Source organism: Dermacentor silvarum, chromosome 3 (assembly GCF_013339745.2).
Source record: "Dermacentor silvarum isolate Dsil-2018 chromosome 3, BIME_Dsil_1.4, whole genome shotgun sequence".
Lineage (NCBI taxonomy): Eukaryota > Metazoa > Arthropoda > Arachnida > Ixodida > Ixodidae > Dermacentor > Dermacentor silvarum.
In genome coordinates this window covers 192220849-192242150 of record NC_051156.1, presented here as the reverse complement: position 1 = coordinate 192242150, position 21302 = coordinate 192220849, and the positions used below count along the sequence as shown (strand labels likewise).

Sequence of the window (21302 nt, the reverse complement as noted above, 5' to 3'; positions counted from 1 at the left end):
GTACGCTGAGCCTGCTAATGAGCGAGTTTCACACTACCCTGCCACCGACCAGAGACGAATGAAACGTCCACGTGGTGCGTTTGTGTTGGTTAGATTCTGGGGTTTTCGGTGCCAAAACCACGATATGATTATGAGGCACGCCGTAGAGGGGGACTCCGGGTTAATTTTGACCGCACTGTTCTTTAACGTGCACCCAATGTACGGTACATACACGGACGTTCTTGCATTTCGCCGCCCATCGAAATGCGGCCGCCGTGGCCGCGGGATTCGATCCCGCGACCTCGGGCTTAGCAGCGCAACATCAAAGCTACTACGCCATCACGGCTGATATGTGTGTTTCTACTCTGTGTGTGTGTGTGTGTGTGTGTTGAGGCTGGCGACGTCCGAAACCGGTCAGGTGTCGTGCTTATTGATGCACAGGTAACGCGATATCCTGGATACGGCACAGTCTACATGTACGCCTCTCGCTGAAAAACTAAAACCAGCCGCGATTGGTGGTGAGCGTATATAGTGGTGCCGAAGTTAACGCCCCGAGTGTGGAGTAGTTCGAGAAGCCAGTCCGGTTTTCTGCGGTGTTCTACTGCATAGTGCCAGCGAGAGTTATATAAAGAGAAGGCGACCCATAGGGCGGGGGCGATGACATGAGGTCGCGAAAACGCTCTTCCATCCAAAAGCGATGGTTGGCGACATTGCGCGTCGGCGTGGCATCTGGGGCCGTATTCTGATTGGATGAGCTGATTGGCTGGTTGAGCCGGACATCATTCAATTTTGCTCAACCAGCCAATCAGCGCGCGCCTGAAGGCGAAATTGTCGCCTAGGCGAACTTATCGCCGAAGTGGAACGTTTCAGAATACGGCCCCTGTTGTTGAAATGTTGAAGTCGTTCGGTTGTTATACAACACGGCTTTGCGTGGATTGTGAGACGCGCATGAAGATGTGTTAAGGCACAATTAAACTCGCTGACGTCATCTAGTGCTTTCTCCAGCCCATCTGCTGACAAGATGAGGGATGTTCACACATACGCAGCTGAAATCGCTTACCAAAACTTGGACGTGAGGCGAAGTTTTGTTGCCAAGTTGGTGAATATATACAACGATTTCGAGTACAATTTTGTCACGTTAATCCAAGGCGTCGCAGATCGAGTTCTCAGCATACCATGCGAACGACGGGAGACCACGGAGACGACACAGCGCTGTGCCCCTTCGCCCAAGCTTCCACTTTATAGCGTGTTTTCAGATATGTCTTGAAGCGTTCATGGAACTTTTTTTTCTTTTTTTTTTCTTTTTTGCGGATAAAGATCTTCAAACGTCGTCTTTTGTTCGGAGCGCCTCTCGGCTGCTGCTGGGGAAACTTGTCGCGGGAGAGCCCCAAGCTCGGGGGGGGGGGGGGGAGGGGGAGGGAGAAAGAAAACAACCAGCGTCCTGTCTTAGCTGCCATGGCTTCACTGTAAGGTGGTCAAAACCTCGGCTGTTTGTGGTCTCGGAGTGTTTTTGGGGTCGAGGGTTTGGGGGGCGGTCGTCGAGGGTTTGGGATCGAGTGTTTTTGGGGCCGTGAACCCGTACTGGCACTCATCGTGGGGGCCAGCATTTGTTAGGCGTCTTTACGCGTTACATATAGGACAAACCTTGATGACGAAATAGCCAAAAAGCCACCTGTATAATGGATCTTCAGCTTAAAAAAAAAAAAAAAAAAAAAAAAAAAAAAAAAAAAAAAGATCATAAGAACAATTCGCCGTGACTGTTACAGCAGCGGCGGACGCCGTTTACGAACGTGACACGCACAAACGCTGACAGTTTGACCTTTTTTTCAGAAAGGACACGTATAACGGCCGACAACCGTCCAAATTTCTTCAGCAGAACGATCGAAGCGCTCTCGCAACTCTCCGCATCCAAGTGCACCTCCGGCGACGGCAGAGACCTCAATCAACAGCAGGCTTATAACGTCAGACGATCGCGGCATGCTGGTGGTGCCGTGTGCGAGCGGGCATCCTTTTGGCACGCGGTATCCGCTGTATCGAACACCGCGTATAGCTATACCGACCAATTCGGCGTGCCGCATAATACAGGCACACGCCTGGCTTTTCTTCGACAAGGATGCGTCTTCCCGACCACGTGATCCCGGCACGGCAGAGGCAGGAACGTTTCTCGTCGTGTGCGTATAGCTGGCACGCCGTGGCAGCAAGTACTATACCAACCGAAAAAAAAGAAGACGAGCGGCGCGCCGTCTTCAGTGACAGTCGCTGCGCAGCTGCCACAGATGACGCGCGCGCGTGTCGTGTCAAGAAGACGAGATTGAGCCGGCATATGCCGCGATCGAGGCAGTAGCGGGAAAGAGAAGACGAAGACCTGACTCGCGTCGGGCACAAGACATGCGCGCTGACAACGGCATGCGCTTCTTCGAGCCCTGGAGAGGTGCGCGCGTTGGATCCGCCTGGAGTCTGGAGGGGGGGTGACGAGCGCCGCGTGACGGCGGCCCCCGAAAACGATCACGCCCTCATCGACGCTACTACCCGCCTACGGTAGTCGTCCACCTTTTAGGTGGGGAAGGGGGGTGGTACGACCGGCGGCGAAATGTTTGCCTTTGACCCGGCGCTCGGCCAATGAGGATATACGCGTCCTTACACCACCCCACCCGCTGCGTGCGAGCACGATGAAGCGAGTTTCTTTAAGCACGGCATCGTCTTAAGAACGGCGTGCCGGAGAATATAGAGAGACGGGGAGGGGGGTGTAGTCGCGAAACCACCGCGCCGTGCCGAGCGAGCGAGAGCCCTAACGTCCGGCCCGATCGAGCACACTGGCCGGCCGCATCGGAGTTCTCATCTGCGCGCGCGCGCGCGCGCTCGTACGTACAGGCATTCTTGTTGCTCGTCTCCCCTCCCGTCGTCGTCATCGTCGTTACTATCATCGTGATTGTTTTCTCGGCCCGAGCGAACAGAGAGAGCGCGTTAGTCTACACGCCAGGCAGCGGGGAAGGAGGAAGTAAGAAGAGGGGGGAGCCCACGGCAGGTCTGCTTCGGTCCGGCGAGGGCGAAAAAATCGTGACTCGGGGTCGACACGGTTCCGATCTCGAGCCGGCCGCGCGAAGGGTAGGGAGAGACGGTGAGAGAGTCGGGCAATTTTCCTTGGAAGGGCCCCGCGGGCTTCTTCTCCTTTGCATCCGCGCGCGCGAGCTAGTCTCGTCATAACGAGCTGCGTGTCTCGTTCCCGGTTCTTCTTTTTCTGTTCTGCGCGCGCGCGTTGAGGGAGGCCTCGCGGATGACCGGTCAGCGACGGGAGTTCGGCCGGCTGTGGCCGGCCCGGCCCGGCCTGGCAGGCGCGATAAATTGGACATTGTGCCCCGTGCTCGGGGACGGATACCCCCGCTGCTGCCGCTACGCCGTTCGCGTTGGCAACATTGTGCGTGCCCGCGCAGCAGACGACGGGTGGCCACCGTAGCAGACGACAACGCACCGCGACGTTTGTACCTTCGTCGCCTTCGTATATAGCCACCTTGCCATTCTCCCCTTTCAAAAAAAAAAAAAAAAAGCCCATAGAAAGGAAGACACGTCGTCCGCACATCGTCGACGAAGATGCTCGAATTAACTCCGCGCACTACGACGAAATAATCGTATCCGAGAAGAACGGGAAGGCGTGCTTCGTCGGTGAGCGGGTGGCGTAAAAAGGAGGGAGGGAGGGTTGCGTAGCTGCATCGGAGGGATGGACCGCCGGCGGCGGTGAATGCACCGGTCTGCGCACCAACCAACGCAACGCTCGGCTTTGCACGATCATCCACGGTACCGAGCAATCTCGTCTCTCGAAGAGCTCGCCACCATTGGCAGCAACGGCGGCGGCGGCGTGAGAAAGGCCGCGGAGAGGCAAAATAGAGGAGGCGAGGCGGGCGAGGTATTGGCCGGCGAACGATTCGAGCTGGTGGCGGAGACGACGATTTTGTTCGCGCAGGATGTAGCATCGCTGCGCGCGCATTGATCTCTTCTCTCGGGAGGCCCCATCGCAAAATGCATGCGTATCGATAGCAGCCGCGTGCTCGCGCCTCGAAAAATGGTGCGCGCCGCGCTCGTTCCTTTTTTTTTTTTTTTTTTCTTTTTTGGCGGCACCGACGGCGAATGCGCCGCCCGAGCCCGCGTTGCAGAACAAAAGCGCGATCCAAAGAAATCCGGGCGGAATAGCCGCCGGTAGATGGGACTATAGTGCGAATGCGCCTGTGCGCGGAGAATCGAGTTGGGTCTTTTCCCTGGATTCTTCGGATGGCGGGGGCAAAGCGAAGAAATCTTACGGCCAATGACCCTATATCGAGAAGCGATCGCTGATGCTTCGAAGAAAAAGATGAAGTAACAAAGTATATAAGCACTCGGCAATGGTCCATTGTGTATAACGCTTATAAGGCTCCTACATGCAGGGGAGGCCGCGGACAAGCGAATGTACACGCTGCTAGAAGGGACACGTGGTCGTCTTGTGACGGGGTCGCGCGTGAATTCGCAGGGAGGAACAATCTCACGCACTAGAGACACGGAAGAGACAGCTAGTCACGATGCCAGACAGAGAGTCGACGCCACGAAAGCGCGCTTACGTTCAAGATGACACTGTTCACGCGTATCCGCGGAATGGCGATCGTGCCTTTCAAAACATCCGCGCTCGAGAAACCCCTTTCGAGCCTTTACAAAACAGGGACGCTGCAGCGGCAACGCGTATTACTAATCGATTGTAGCTTCCGGGCACGTTGCTCTTTTCTGTCAAATGTGGAGGCAGTGTATAAGAAGCAATCGCATTTCAGCGCGCCTTCGTCGCATCGACCGTCGTCGCCCTCAGCGAGAAGCAGCGCGTCCCAGCGTGTCGTGCTACTGTCGACCTCGCCTGCGACAACCACGGCGAGCCGCCCGCGATTATCGGAAAGACGCTTGTGTCGCCGTCGGCACGGTGTCACACACTGTACGCGGTGTATAACGTTTTGTCCGCTGGCCAGGAGGGGGGTGTCCTCGCGTCCCCTGCGGATACCCTGCGGATATGCCTCGTGTAACCCTACGGCGCACGGACACACACAGTCAAAATCGTGCGGACAATCACACGCCACACACACAGACACACACACACGCACCGTCCCTGGTCCTGTGCGCGAGGACGTTCGACGAATCTCGGCGCCCTTATCGCGGTGCCGTGCTGGACGCGCGCAGCGCGGAGGACTTTGCTAATTGTTCGCCGTCGCAGCGCCAGATTACAGCGCGTGGCGAGCGCTGTTGAATGTATACGGCGAACCGTCGTCGTCGTCGTCGCCCGCGCACGATGTCGTGATCCCGGCTCGCTGCTGGCGCAGTTTTCCTCTCCTCCGGGCTATCACGTTTTTTTGGCGCGCCTTTGAGAAGCGCCGGCCCGCGCCTGCGCGTGCAATCTCTCTCTCCTCCGCTCACGGCCCCACCACGGATGCCAGGCGCGCGTATGCGCGCGAACTGACGCACAACTACGCGCGCGAGCGCTGCAGGTCTCGCGCGCCCGCTGGTGCGCTAAAGTTGCCGAGTCTCTCCCCCCCAACACTGTGCTCTTCAGAGGCGTGTTTCCTCCTCTCCTTCGCGTCTCCCGATCTGGATGAAATACGAGACAGAGAGAAAGGGTGGCTGGTGCCAACGTTGGGCTGGTGGCGTGTCGGTGCGCTGGGCGGCAACCGGGCTCGACGTATATCCGCGTCATGACAAAGCGCGCGCATGTGTGTGCGCTTCGCCTCGCCGTATAATAACGTATATATAAAGCCACGGCGTTTCTCGCGAAGGCCCTTGCGCGCGCGTAATTAGCGTCTCACGATCTCTAATGAGACGAGCGTCCTGTCCCTGCCGTTATTGCCACCTCCCCTCACTTCCCCTCGTATACTTGCCGAGTCTGGCGACGGCCCCGTCGCGCGCATGCCTTTAGTACCTTTCGCACGTCCAGAGGTGGCGCGTCGATCGCGGACCTCGGTGGAAGAAACGTCGCGAAAGGCGGATGTGAGAGGGGGTTGATACCCAAAGTCCCATCTTTTAAACGAAATTAACAAAATTTACGAGTTAACAATTTGACAAAAGATACTAGAGAGAATGCTGGCTCTAATGTCTTCGCGTAAATGCCTTTGCATAAATGCAAGAATATTGCCTAACTGCGAGCCCTGCATGTGTGCGTCTAGTGGCGCGCGCATGACCAGTCCGCGACATAATAGGAAACTCTACGGTGTCAAAAAGATGGCGGCCACAATGTCAACGGTTTCTTTTTGACTGCCCGCGGTATACTCCAAAAGCATGGCCTTCGAGATGCGTTTTCCATTACTCTAAGGTACCAGTCTCTGTTTTGCTTCTGGAGAGCATAACGGCACGCAGCCCGTTTGAACCTGCAGAATTAATGATCGATCGATCGACCAGGTTTCACGTACTAATGCATCACGACGGCTATATGACAGGCGCTGCGTATTGTTCAGGGCACCGTTTTTTTTTTTTTTTTCTTTTTTTTTTTTCCCACGCGTAGAGTTCTTGCGATCGTGCGCTCAAAACTTCGCCACACGAGCGCTTTTGCTTTCTGTCCTTATAAAAAATACGATCACGACTGTTTGCGGAATCGAACCCGCGACCTCGTGCTTGGCAGCAAGGTTGCCACATAGTCGCAGCCGACACGGGTCAACAAACTTGTAAGCGCACGCGAAAGAGGCTGACCTGAAATGTTCACGCGTCACATTTGTGCTGCACGGTGAACTATAAAGTCGAACCCGGATACATCGAATCTAAAGGGGATCACAAAAATGTTTTTTTCGATATATAGGTAATGCGATATATAACACAAAAATTTCATACAAGAATCTTCAAGGGGTATTTTACTGCTGTCCGTTATACACATTAATTCGTTATATGCGGGTTCGATATATCCGGGTTCGACTGTATAGCTGACATATAGCGTATACTTTGCAACTGCTTTAGTTCCGAATGTATTCTCGAATATTCTAGCTGTATACACTGTACATCCAAGCGTGCGTTCGTTCGATACGCTCCTCGCGCGCGGCACGCACGACAGCGGCTCGCGCTAAATTACGTCATGGTAAATTACGTCACGGAGCTTCGCGCTCTGTAGCGTCACAAAAGGGAAGCGGCGCCGCGCAAGCGCGCAATTGGTTGTCCACGCGTTTGTGTGCGTGCGCGCGCGCCCTTGACCGCGTTTCGAGCCGCGCTGGTGCCCCCCTGCAATATACCTGTGTATATTATGTATACTATAGCATATACCAGCGCACGCCGTTTTGTGCCATCCCTTCCCCCAACACACACACACACACACCAAGCGATCTGCACAATGTGCGACGACCTTCCTCTCGGCGATGCGCGACGCCCAAATTTCTCGAAACGGGAGCGTCGCTCTTTTGCATAGAGTCTCACGCGGATGGGCTGGGCCGTCTGTGGGGCCATCGGCCCGGAGGACGCGTGTTCCCCCTTCCTGCATCATTCGAGCGTCCGTGGTCTCGTTCGATCCGGCCCCAGAGAAATGGTTCTTCTGCTCACGAGGCCACCATGCATGCATTGACCCGACGTATGATTTCATGCGCGTGCGCTTGCTTGACTTGCTTCCGTTCTTCCACCTTTGGTGGACAAAGAACGAAAAAGAAGAAAGAAAGAAAGAAAGAAAGAAAGAAAGAAAGAAAGAAAAAGAAAGACGCTTGGTGCGGAGCAGGGATAACGTGGAATATAAGGGAGGGGAGGATGATGAGATTTAAGGCATTGCCTTTTCGGTTAAAATCCGGCTGAGCCGTGAACACGCCTCTCGTGTGTGTCCGGTCAAGCAACGCAGGAATAATATTAGCACGAGGTTTTGGGAACGCAGAAGCCATTGACGGGCAGTGTTGTGTTTCACTCGGCATGACGAGGCCGTCATCGTCCGTGCCGTGCAGCGGTTCTCGCCAGGTCCTGGGCCGAGTGGCGTTGCGCGGTATAGCGATCCGGTTATATGCTCGGATTGATTGACAACGACATCCCAAAACCAACGCAGGGGCTGTTGGGGGGGACAGGCGCGCCAGGATCAAGTCGAACCTGTGACCTTGCGCTGTGGCGACTTAGGGAAAGCCTGCAGTAAACGCGCGCGCGCACACACACACACACGCACGCACAAACAAACAAACAAACACAAACGCGCGCGCGCGCACCCTCCACAATCACTCAAGCACACAGCAGCACGCCTTCGCAAGTGCAGTGACCACGAAATGGCTTCCGCGGTCGTCCTCGGGAATGGCCCGGTGGCAAACGGACACAGCGAGGACGAGCAATTGTTCTTCGAGTTCGATTAGGCGGACGCTCGGCGGCGCGGTCCCTGGGGAAAATTGAGGCTTCGGCCCTCAGCACGGGAGCTGCAGCTGGACGCAGACCTGTCTTCTTTCTTCATTTATTATTTTTTTTTCAGGGGTCGCGGAGAGGCGACGGCGCGTGCTACGTATACACTACGTACGACACGGCGCTTGTTTTCCGAGTCCGTCGTCGCTGGGTCGCGCGCTTTGCGTTCACAGAGCGACGCACGCACGTGCCTCTGCGCGCGCTGTGCGCCCGTCGACATTGCACTGGCGTGCGGCCTCTCTGGCTTCGTACATTCCTGTTGTCGTCGTCGTTGTTTAGTTCGAGGGAGACAGGGCAGGTAAACCGGCGACATGCACAAAGTCCAGGATACATGTTCCGGCCGTACGTAGGTGTTGGAACCAGGGCCGGATACAGGGCTGAATCGAGGGGTGCGGGGGATGTCTCGTATGAAAACAAATTGAGAACGACGGGGTTAATTGTGCGTTCACTATGCTCCGTGGCACACCTCCTTGCACGCTCAGTTCTGTCAGCTTACCAAGACCAAGTGAAGTCACACCAAGTGCCCGTTGCGATTGATCACTGCGTCGCAAGTTGCACGACGCGTCTAACACCACTATTACCGGCCGCTGGACACCGCGGTACACGTCTAAAAGCTATACCTATACGTATATAGTGCGTCTCCGTTACGTTTTAAACCTGTGTCTATTCGGCTTGGCTGGTATGACCTGGTACGAAAGGCATCGCAAGAAGCATCCGAACGGTGCCCGGAAGCGACTGCATGACGACCCAAACCGATCGGTCGGGCGGTGCCGCGCACAGCATGGCATGTATGCAGTATAGCCAGTTATTATTTATTTTTTCTAACGGTGCTTCGCCATGCACGAGTAGAAGAAAAAAAAAAAAAGGATTCGCGTGCCTGTGCCACTTCGCGGTCGCTCAATCGTCAGCGCGCGTGGAAGCGGGGCGTTTTGCCTGCGTGATTGGCGCGTGACAAGGTCGCGCCGGAGAGCGGCGGCACGCTCGCCTTTTGTTGTGCAAACACAGCAGCGGCCGATGATGAACGGATCCGCGGCGACCCGTGCGCTCGAGATGGGCCGATTGCGGACCGCGCGTGCGTGCCTGCCTGCCTTTCTAAGCGTGGACCCCGCGCCGCGTTTTTTTTTTTTTTTTTTTTTTTTTTTTTCTACACGCAGGTCTTTTGACCTCGTGTAACGAGTTCCGTGCACCGAGTTCGACGGGGGCGTCGGAAGTGCTTGGCGCGGGAAGGAGAGTGAGTGAGAGAGAGAGAGCGGGCGTACTGAAGGATGACTTAGGCTAAACAAGAGTATAAGAAACGCAAACAATGCGCATATATATAGAGGGCGTGCTGCAAGGCTGACTGCACGTCACAAAGCACCAGGCCACTCTGGTGTGCACAGCAGAACACGCCAGACCGTACGTGCTGGTGTTTACACTAGAAAACACCAGAATACACCAAACCGGTGTGGTGTATTTTTCAACCGCATGGGTAACAACTCCACACGTGTTGTTCTGCGTGATAAGCTCGTGTTACGTTCCGTTGATTTAACCAGCAGGGCGGCGGCACGGACTTCACTGTATACTTGACAACCTAAGGATTCAGTCCAGTGTGCAAGCACGCGACTTCGGCGTTTTAGGCACAACGCGACACTCGAAACGATATAGGCCCGTTCGATTCGCCTGCACCACTGTGAACCAGTTTCACGGCGGTTCACGAAAAGTTCGGAAATTGTGCAGCTAGATTTCTCTGCAGTGCAGGTAGTACAATACGACACTCGAAACGAATGCCGCGGTGCGTAAAGTTTGAGAGGTCGTGAACCGCGGCCCTTAGAGGTACTGAAGTTCGATGGGGACAGAGTCTAGGTGCGCCGAGGGCTGATAGCTTCGTGTGCGCTGTGTTCTCGCCGCTTATGGTTTGCGTTGAAGCGAGTGGCAGCGCGAAGGTCACTTCGCTCGCTGCTGCTGCCGCTCTTCCTCACGCCAGCGTTTTGACAGCGAGCGTCCGCGGTCGTCGAGTGAGATGTGTTCATGTTTGCTGTGCACGCGTGACACCATGCTTGTTAAGTTAAAGCTGGTAAGCGAATGCTTACAAGTTTATACGGCCGGTAAAACTACTATCTTTACTTCGTATCCTGTCTATAATAACTTGCTATATCGCAATCGATGCTTCGCCTTTCGGGCGAAACTGCTGCTTTTATAGTTACATCGGCGGATTATTCCTATCTTGTCGGCGGTCCACTTGGTTTAAATCCCTCCAAGATGTATACCGCATCGCCAACTCGCCCGACTGTTCTATCCCGTTGCGAAGTGAACGCGCTGAAATCGACACGGAACACGTGTATACTTACTGCGTCGTCGTGTTTAACTCTTCGTGCACTTCGATCGTATCTCCTTCGCTGCGCTGCGCGCGTGTATGCCGAGGATAACTAACTAATATATATACTATAACGAACTAGTCCAAACCAGTGCCACGAACAAGCGGCGGAACATACTACCTAGCGCAGCAGATCGAGCCACGCTGCCCGTACACAGTCTATCGTGAGACACGAAACGGAACCGCCGTGAGTTGCGCGGCCAACAAAACGGCCCCGCAATTCCACAGGAAGGTCACGGGTTCGCGGCCGTTCGCCTCCTGCCCTTGTATATTGCAGATTCTCACGATCGCAAGCGCAGCTATAGCTGACGTATGTGCGGCGTGCACACACATATCCTTCGCGCAGGGAGACAGACAGAAACCCGCCCCTGTGCGCCCCGACGGTCTCGCGTATAACTGCTCCACTTGGCAAACTTGTTGCGCAGGGCCCATGCACTATAGCTTCGCGGCGGTGCGCCGACTTTTCCCGGCAGACTGTCTTTATGTGCTAGTGCGAGGGGTGGGGTAGGTGAGGGTTGTCACGGTGCATGTATATTGTGCGTGGAGTTCTCTGTGTTCGGTAAAACAATAAGAATGCGCTTTGGCCCACTCGACGGGGAAGGTCGACGTCCGAAATAGTGCTGTAGTGTGTATACGTGCGCGCGGAGTTTGCTATCGACTCTCTAGACTGACGCGAAGTTTTCGGCGGCCATTATGAAGAGGTTGCTTTAGTGGTTTTTTTGCTCGTTTGTTCCTCATTGTTAGCGTTGCAATCCGCTAACAGCTACAGTATACGTTTCTTTATATATAGGATAACGCCTCAAGCGAGGAGAGCCGAGTTAGGTAGGCGACGCGCAGAATACCGTGCTTGACAACAGCGCACGCCCTCGAAAATATGACAGTCGTGATGCGTTCGAACTGCGGACGTGGTTTTCGAAAGTGTCTGCACGTATGCGTCACCCGCGTTGAAAGCTGGCTTCGCCACAGCAAGAGATCGTGCGGGGGGAAGCCCGATTCTGCGGCGCCGCCTTCGAAGTTCCCGCGCTAGCCCACCTGGCGACGCTTCGGCCGATGGCAACTATAATTAGTACGCGTTAAAAAAACATGATTACGCACCACATCGCGTTCAAAACTGAATAAAAGCCCAGCGTGGCAATTCTTGCAGGCTTTTAGGGCACGAATGCGAACAAATATCGCGAAAATCCTCGACGTCGCTACAACGTCATCATTTCCGCGATTTGGGCGCGAAATTCAAGAAAGGAAGTTGGAACCTTCTTCTCTAGCAAAAGCCATCCTCCTCCCTCCAAACGAATGCGATAGAGTGCATCGAAAGAGTAGCCTGCTAGTCTGGCCTGATATGCTATTTGTAGTGTCCCTGCGAAGACACGTGGCGCAAGCTTACTTGTGCTTGCAATCTCGTGGGGGTGCGGGTGCAAATCACGCCTAGCGCGTCATTTGAGCGATGGGAGGTACAGCTGACCGGCCATACCCTGGCGGGACAAGAATCTCTCGTCCAGCAAGTACGTCGAGCAGCCATGGCCAGTGAAGTCCTTAATGAGGACGCCACCCACTCGACCTCAAGAGCAACGACCTCGATGGTCCAAATAAATGTTTTCTCTCTCTCTCTCTCTCTTGCTAGGAAATAATCTGAACTAGTATTCATAGTCCATTATGTATACGAAAAATCTGCGTCCTCTGGGACTTATATTTCCTCAAGTGGTAGTCATCTATCTTGCGCGAGCTTATTTTTTTTTTTTTCCCCTCAATGCTGCAATGCTGCTTTTCCGGTACTTTCAGGTCACGAACGGCATGCGGGTATTTATTTATTTAACACTCGTGTGGCCTGACAGATGACGATTATTGTTTGAGGACAAGGTAATTAAGCCTCAAAGGGGGATCAGATTTAGTTAGAGATGTACTTTCAGTCGATCGGTTCGTTCTTCTATAGTTCACGAAGTGCAGGTTAATCGAACGGACTTGGTGTACCGCGCTAGACGTTATGTCACGCAGAAGCAGGAGCTGACCCCTCACTAGCTAAAGTGATCGATCGAAAATGCGGCCCCGTGTTCACCAGCCTTGGTCTCACCGCAACCCCTCGATCTTGTCAATGCAGCTCGAGGTGGACGTGGAATGCTGCGACCAGGGGAGCAGCAGCGCGGCCTCCTCGTCGGCCGGGGGCAGCAGCAGCGGCGGCGCGGCCAGTGCCCTGGGCGGCGCAGCCAGCACGAGCAGCAGCCAGCGGGCCGCCTTCCTCGACCTGGTGCGCCAGTCGACGGCCGCCTGCCAGGCCGGGGACTTCGGGCTCGCCGCCCAGCTCTACACGGAGGCCCTGGCCCTGGACCCGGCCAACCACGTGCTCTACAGCAACCGGTCGGCCGCCTACGTGCGCCTCGGGAAGTACACGCAGGCCCTCCAGGACGCCGCCAAGGCCAGGGAGCTCAACCCTCGATGGGCCAAGGTGCGTTATCTGTGTCCGGCCATGGGGTTATATTCTCGTGGGGAGGAAGGAAAGAATAAAGTTCAGGCAGAACCCATCTCACGATCACTGTCGGCGTTAATGCGATTAACATTCCAGCAATGTAGCTGTACACGCCGTATTGCCACCGCCGAAGTGAGTTATGTAGCATGAACCATGTACTGCAGCCGAGTTCCTCTCTTGCGATTTCCTCTGGACGCGCTGCGCCATCTGACGGCGCGCGCATGAAGTCCCCCTCCCCTCCTTTTGCGTGGCCTCCGAGATTGCACCGGTGGCGCGCCGGTGTGTGTTAAAGGGCCCCTAAACCACCTCGGATATTTTTCGAACATTTCAAGTAAACACGCGCATCGAGTTCAGAATGCCGTCACGATCAACGATGCCAAACGCTGCAGCGCTGTCACAAAAAAAAAAAAAAAAAAAAAAAAAAAATGCCGTCCTCTCTTCCTGGCCTTTCCGAAAAATATAGGAGGCTATGCCCCAGCGGTCGTCACGATGTCAGCAGGGTGAATCTGGTGATGTCAGCGTCAGGGACGATGCCCATTGGTCGAACAAGAACCTACGACTTCCGGTTTGGCAGGTACGCGCGCTCCCTGCTCTTCCTCGTCGTGCATGGTGTTTCTCGCTTGTGCGCCCTTGCGAATCGGTTGGGCAACGCAATGGGCAACGCAAGTGCCAAATCGCTCGCGTTCCAACACAGTCGTGCTTAGCGGTCTGATTAGCTGCGCGAACAGAGTGCGACAGTGTTGGCCTTTCTAGACGAGCGCGCAACACAGGGTCTATAGAGTCCCCGTTACCGGCACGGTAACTCGCCGCATGCCGTTCGCCATTCGCGGGCCGCCGTTCGACAGCGGTTTTCCTCGCGAACGGCGAGATTTCCTTGCCGTAGAGAGGATGAGACCCGGACTCATTTGTGCTGTAGCCTCACCACCACCGATCGCTCGACGGCGCCGAAATCGTCGCTAGGCCTTTTCCGGCTTACTTCAAAGCTAAAACGGACGGCGCTTTGGAATGAATTACTGACGCTCACAAGCCGCAATATTTTCCTACCGTTGTTATCGCTCTTCGCAATAACTGTACACGAAGAAGAAAACACGCTTATATTAGTGGCGCCGTCAGCTGCGATGCGAGCACAGCCGAGCCGGTCGTCTCCCGTAGGTAGCCGTACGTGCACGGCAGCTGAGTTCGACAAGTATCGGAGCTCTCGAGTTCATGTTTAACGTTTGACAGTGGATATCGTTCTTCATAAAATGTACAATTTACGCATCACTTTATCTAGGGGAAAGTATTTTACTTGGAACAGAAGCTGCAGCCGATGTTTTCGTCGCCGGTGGCGGAGGCGCGCAGCTTCGCAGTCGTCGATTGGCCCGTTGATCGCGCTGCGGGCGGTGCGCCGGCCGAACTACCGTCTACTTTGGACACCTCTCGCGCGGCAGACGTTCTAGGGCATGGGCGGCTGGTTCGCCGTCGGTATATTTGCCGCTAGCGTGGACGTGCCTTAACCGGAAGTAGGCAGTGTTTTGAGAAGCGCGTTGGCGATGACGTATGTGATGTGACATTGGAGCATCACTCGGCGAGGAGGAGAGACGAGCCGGCGAGGAGAGTAGCGAATGAAAGAGCGAAACGAGCGAGGGCCTTTAACGTTGATAATTAATTCCTAAACTAAACTATTGGCCATCGGCCCCCTCCCCTTTAGATATCGGCCCCGTCCTCTGGGAGAGCATTGTGTTGCCGCTCTGCCTTCGGACATAGACGGCATGACCCACTTCACTTCCCTTGTGCATGATGCACAGGTGAAGTGAAGACCGCAGTTTGGACACAGACTGGCTAGAGTGCATGCCTTGATGATGACTGCAACCCAACTGCATCGATTATGTTGAACAGTACTCCAGTGCCCAATTCTTAAGGGACCCAGAGCAGGCATGGACAAAAGTACAGAACCATGTCGTTGCACACTACACGAGCACTGAACTCTGTGCAGACTTGTGCTTCTTTGGTGATTTGTTGACCTGCTTGTGTTTTCCATTTTTCTGTTCTCTAATGGTACTTTTGATTGGCCAAGCCGGTGAGCACATTGAATTGCTCTGGAAAGGCTTCTGCTTGCACCTTGGCATGCGTCGGCCTAGGAAGATCCTCTAAGACCAGTGCTGGTTCGTGCCAGAGCACTTCCAAAGCAGCAGTAAATCTGTTTGCTTACCAGAAAGCAGCATACCATGGCAATTTTGGCGAGCTGGTTGACATTCTTTCCCTCAAAGAAGCATGAAAAAAAGTAACAAGGAATTTGTTCTTTATGCACTGCTTTGAAATCGTATATTCCTGTTCTTTGTCCCTGCACAGGCCTACTATCGACAAGGAGTCGCACTCCAGTGCCTGGGCAGGCATGCCGATGCCCTGGCTGCATTCGCCTCGGGGCTCAATCAAGATTCAAAATCAGTCCAGCTACTGGCTGGATTGGTCGAAGCAGCGATGAAGTCACCCCTTAGAGGTGAGCAATGAATCCACGTCACATTTATTGGCTGAAGGTATGTGTGTTGGCTCTACAGCTTGTTGGAGTTTGCCGTATATTAATTAACCTTTTAAACATGACAAATAGTGAAACTGAGGTGCTCTATAGGGGTGGGGGTGGGGGAACGATTAAAAAAAAAACTGAGCACAATGTGCATTGGTGCCTGATGTTGGTGAATATACCCGGAGGAAACTAACATGAGACGACATTCTGTAGACATTAATGTTAGCCACGACAAGAGAGGAAATTTATGCCGGAAAATGTTGTATCAAAGTTAAGTTCGTTATAAACCATTCATTAAGCGGTTATATGCTGAGCCATACATCTTGGCTGCGCAGCCACTGCAATGATGCATTTGCTTTACTTTGTAATTTCTTGTACTAATTCGCTTTTATTTGTACTGTACAAAGAGTCGCATTTTTGCTCAGAATTGGCTGGTTGTTTGTTTGGATTGTGAAAAGCATTGGCGCTAACCTTCGGATCGATGCGCGGTGCAGCCACTTTGGAGCCCACGTATCGGCAGCTGCAGTCGATGCGCCTGGACAAGTCGCCCTTTGTGATGACGTCTGTGATCGGGCAGGAACTGTTGGCCACGGGTCAGCACGCTGCTGCCGTGGTGCTACTGGAGACAGCCCTGCACATAGGCACATGCAGCCTCAAGCTGCGAGGTTCCGTTTTCTCTGCCCTTAGCTCGGCCTACTGGGCTCTGAACAGCATTGACCGTGCCATCGCCTACATGCAGCAGGACCTGGCAGTGGCCAAGTCTCTTAGTAAGTCTGCCAGTATGCACTTTGGCATGACATTGCTCCTGATTTGTCTAAAAATGTAATTCTGTCTAGGCCATTGCATTATCATTGAGATGGGTTGTGTGTGTCCTTGAACCCGTTTTCACCGAGACTCTCTAATTAGGAAAAGAGAATTATAGGCTCATTTAGGTCTGTTGTTTGTTTCCTTCTTTGGCAGTGTGACTAGTGCTGAGTCATGTTTTCTTTAGTTCAATCTTTTATGCATTCCACAATGGACTGCCGTCTCTTTCAGAACACTTTTAAATAGACCGACTGCCTGTTTCATTCTTGAGAGTGTGAGGAATGTTATTGCAAGCATTAGCACAATAAAGCTAAGTTTTCTGTTTTTTGAAAGTAAGAAAAGAAGATGAATGCTACACTCATCAACGTGAATATATTATTCATCTCCTCACTTTCACCATGCATAATTGAATCTGCTGTTTCATTCATCCCAATTAGAATGCCATTGATTGCTGTTATTTATTTGTTGAATAGTGAAACACCACACTGCACCAAAATGGCGGGAGTCCTTACGTGATTGTTGACAAACAGCCTTGAAGGATGTCCGTGCAATCGTTGTTGCAACAATGCCGCACTCTGCATTGTGCAAAATTACCAGGCATGCTCATACTAACTGCAGTCACTTCTTCCTTCTCAAATATGCCACATTTATACTGCCCATTCTTGCCATTTTTTATTTCTTCAAAAGTAAATTTCTACGTACATGTCTCTCAACAATATACAGCCTTCTCATTTCACAACTGCAAGCTTGGAGCTTGAGAACCTTTGTTGAGAACATTGACGCAACTGTGCCTGTTCTGCAGATGACCAGGCAGGGGAGTGCCGCGCCCATGGCAACTTGGGGTCAGCGCACTTCTCCAAGGGCAACCTGAAGGAGGCCCTGTCCAGCCACCGTTACCAGCTAGTCTTGGCCATGAAGTGCAAGGACAGTCAGGCAGCCGCACTGGCCCTCACCAGCCTGGGTCATGTGTACACGGCCATAGGTGACTACCCAAATGCACTGGCCAGCCACAAGCAGTGCGTCCAGCTTGTGCGCCAGATGGGTGACAGGCTTCAAGAAGCACGTGAGGTATGTGCGTAACATATGTTGTCCTGTGTCTTCCTGTTTCCTTCTGTGCGGCCTTTCTCCATGGCTTGGCTACTTTTCGAGGTGCAGTGTGGTTGGAAACCTCCACATAATTAGCCAGATCCCTCCTAGCAATGACAGTTTGTAGCTTCTGTGGTCATTCTTTCATTGCGATGCTCGATAAGTAATTTGCTGGTGTGAACAAGTGTGGTGAAAAGTTCTTTTAAAGGAAAATGTAGGTTGGAAGTTCTTTGTCTCATTATCGGATGTGTAGCACAGCAATGATTAGTGAAGTTGTGTATTCAGGATGCGAAGCTTTCAGGCTCTTTTGTTTTTTCGTTCAAGTCTTCTACTCGCTTAGGTGATGTCTTCAATGCTTCATGCTTGATTCTTCTCTGAATAACATTGTGACTGGCAAAAAGTTAAGCTGAATGCTTTAAGCCTAAGATCATGTTATATGACTGAGGATGGCTAAATAGTTAGTCAAGTATGAATGGTAGAGATGAAAGAGGAAAGTGGTGGGCTTCATCGTCTAGTTTTGAGTTCTTTTATACTGCTGATGGCATCCTTTATTTCTGACACCATAGCTACCGCTTTTTCCATGGAAGCATTCCTAGGCGGGCCTACGAGGAGCTAAAGAAGCATTGCTCTGCTTGCAAATATGCACTTGGCAACGTGTGTGCGCTTTGTTGGAGTACAGCAGTCACTTCACACTGCAATCAATGTTCTGTAAGCTGTTGGTTGCACTGAGATTGTCAGTGCAATAGACAGTGAGACAGAAATCCAGTAGCCAGTAGAGAGATTTAGCATGTCTGAATACATATTGCAGGTTGTAGAATATCGGAGCACTGGATTGCACCAACAGAGTTGGCAGGGACATCCTGTGGCAGTCTTTTCAACCAAAAAGCATTGGAAACGTTTATTTTCTTTGATGGGGCTATTGTCGTTCGAGGAACATTTTAAAAAGCTGCTTATACTGTTCCCAATGCTTTTGTACCGGTAACATATTGCCCATCATTGTAACAATAGTTTTGTATGCTCTGGTTGAATTGGACATCACAAGGTGGTGCCACCAGCACTGCTGCTCATGTCTGTGCCTCAAGTACCCTAGTATTCCATAAGTGATAATACTACGTGCACAGATGCGCTAAAACTCTGTAATGAGTAAATAGGTTAGTAGCTGGTGCAGGTTCTGATCCTTGCATTGTGTGACATTCCAGGTGGGCAATGTGGGAGCCGTGTACCTGGCCTATGGGCGACTTTGAGAGTGCGGTGGAGTGCCACACAGAACACCTGCGGCTTGCCAAGCAGCTGGGGAACAAAGTCGAAGAGGCTCGCGCTTACTCGAACCTGGGTTCCTCCCACCACTACCGACGCTGCTTTGACCAGGCTCGCTCCTACCACGAGCAAGTGTTGAGGATCGCGCGTGAGCTTGGTGACCGGGTCATCGAAGCCCGGGCTTACGCCGGGCTGGGCCACGCTGCCCGCTGCATGGGCGACGGGCAGCAGGCTCGTCGTTGGCACGAGAAGCAGCTGGACATGGCACTTGCTGCCAGGGACAAGGTATGCGGAGCTTATGCCGCTTTAATCCGGCTTATTGTAGTACTTAAACAAGATGGAAGTGGCACAAAAATTCGGACGAATAAAAGGAGGTGACAGGAGAGGGTGCTAACTCTTTTATTCTTTACACATATTGCGCTACTTTCATCAGGTCGGTTTACCATATCGCCCAGCAAAGAATTCTGATAGCACTCAGCTAAGCAAATCAGGGGTAGTCGGCAAGTCACCCCTCCCCCTCCCCTTTGCCTCCCCATCCACTAAGCACCCTCAATTCTGCGAGTCCAGGTTAATGTCTTATTCATTTATTTATAGTGCAACACCAGTTAAACGAGCTAAAGCTCGGTTTGCTGTCATCATCATGCACTCAGCATCAATTCATCGTCATATCATCTCGTCGTAAGACCACCTGATCAAGCTTGACTTCACCCTTGCCACGTGGAAAAGAAAAAACGAAACTACGCCCACCATCACCACTGGGGGTCCAACTCACGCCCCTGTGGCAAATGTGCAGTAGAAAGCCAGGCGCACTAGCTAGGTAATTTGTGTGGCGTTTTGTGCATCACCAGACTTTGAGACTGGTGGCCATCTATGCGTGCATCTTGGAGGCCACAGCAGTAAATATTGCAGCAGACGAGGATGACATTGTGTGCATCGCAAAAATACGAAGTTGTTCTTGTAAAGATGGCAGTGTCTGCTGCAAAAGCCTGCTGCTGTCACAGTGACAGATCTCGGTGCAGGAGGACTCACTGAAATCTGCAGATGTTTGTCTTTTCATTTTCGAACTCACCTTGGGAATCGGGTAGTGAGACACCTTGACTTTCGGAATGCAGGTGGCTGAAGGGCGTGCCTGCTCCAACCTGGGCATTGTGTACCAGCTGGCGGGCCACTACGAGGCGGCCCTGAAGCTGCACCAAGCACACCTCAACATAGCGCGGTCCTTGGGAGACCGGGCGGGCATGGGCCGGGCCTACGGCAACATGGGTAATGCCCAGAGCGCCATGGGCAACTATGAGCAGGCTGTTCAGCTCCACAAGCAGGAACTCACCATCTCCAAGGTACAGAGGAGAGAAAGAGAGAGAGGTGGTTGTGAGGGCTGTCTTAACCACATTTGCAGAACGTAATGGCATGCTAAAGTTGTTAGCAACTGGTGAAAAGTCCTGAAGAAAATGATTAGCCAGTGTCCTTTTGTGTTGACAAAACCTGGTGGCACATCGGTAGTCGAACGAGTCATTAAGTTTAGCTGCTTCTGCTAAAAAATAGGAGAAGTGATGCTTCGTTGTGACACTTGGTAAACAATTAAAGTAATGTGCACTACCTGACCTGAAACCATTTTTAGATGCTTGAGCAGTTGTTAAATGCGTCACACTTTTGTTTTAAACAAAATCTGGCTGTGATTTTGGTTGTACTGAGCTAGTTGCACCAGTGATTCCTATTTAATAAGCAAGCTTGTAGCTCAGTATAACATGCTGCCTTGAATACTGCATTAAGTGGATGTTGTTACTCGTTTATTATTATGTTGGCACCTCACTTTTCGTTTCGCAAATGCAATTTGCAGGAGGTCAATGACCGCAGTGCAGAGGCTTCAACGCATGGCAATTTGGCTGTGGCATACCAAGCCTTGGGGCGCCACGAAATGGCCCTCCTCCACTACCACAGGTTAGCAAAGTTTTTCTTTTCTTTCTCACCGATGTTATATAGTAGTGGGTCGGTGGTCATTTTACGCTGCTCATTCACTTTGCACAGTGCATGTGGTTTGCAAGGTAAAAAGTGTTTGGCTCATAGGCATTTCCGAAGCACACAGACTTCTTCTTGAAATGTAGTCAATTACTATAGTCGGTGTCTCAGTTGACTTACTTCACTTTCTATGATTTAGCCGTTTGGTGTTTGCCAATGGTTACGTGTGGCCATTCTTGTCTAGTACTTCAAAATGTGCACGTGGCACTTCAGAATGGGTATGTGTTCCACAGTGGGACAACAAACAGTACCTGAATAATCTCAGTGCAACAAATATTCAAGCGCGTAATTATTTTATTAAACCGAAGCTTTCTGCGCAGAGTAAGGTGGGTCAGTCCTGGAGATTGTGCCGCATTAAACTGGGCCGATCCCGAAGAAAGAGTATTATGTGGTTGCGTGGATCCCGTGAATCACGTGGTAGGGGTTTCTGCGTCTCACCGATTTACCGGGCAGGCATGTCTCAGTTTGCTTTGCTGCAAGCTGTTTTGTGTAAAAGATCAACATCT

The 21302-nt window shown here is 52.5% G+C and overlaps 1 protein-coding gene across 1 annotated transcript in view; it reads left to right on the top strand.

The window, feature by feature from the left end:
- The window catches only part of LOC119446354 (tetratricopeptide repeat protein 28-like), a 98729-nt gene that overhangs the window by 54199 nt on the left and 23228 nt on the right, over positions 1–21302 (top strand). The window contains 8 exon segments of the mRNA XM_037710766.2: positions 12765–13109; positions 15462–15609; positions 16128–16400; positions 17240–17505; positions 18723–18752; positions 18754–19065; positions 19893–20117; positions 20618–20718. Coding sequence (XP_037566694.2) covers positions 12765–13109; positions 15462–15609; positions 16128–16400; positions 17240–17505; positions 18723–18752; positions 18754–19065; positions 19893–20117; positions 20618–20718 — 1700 coding nt within the window.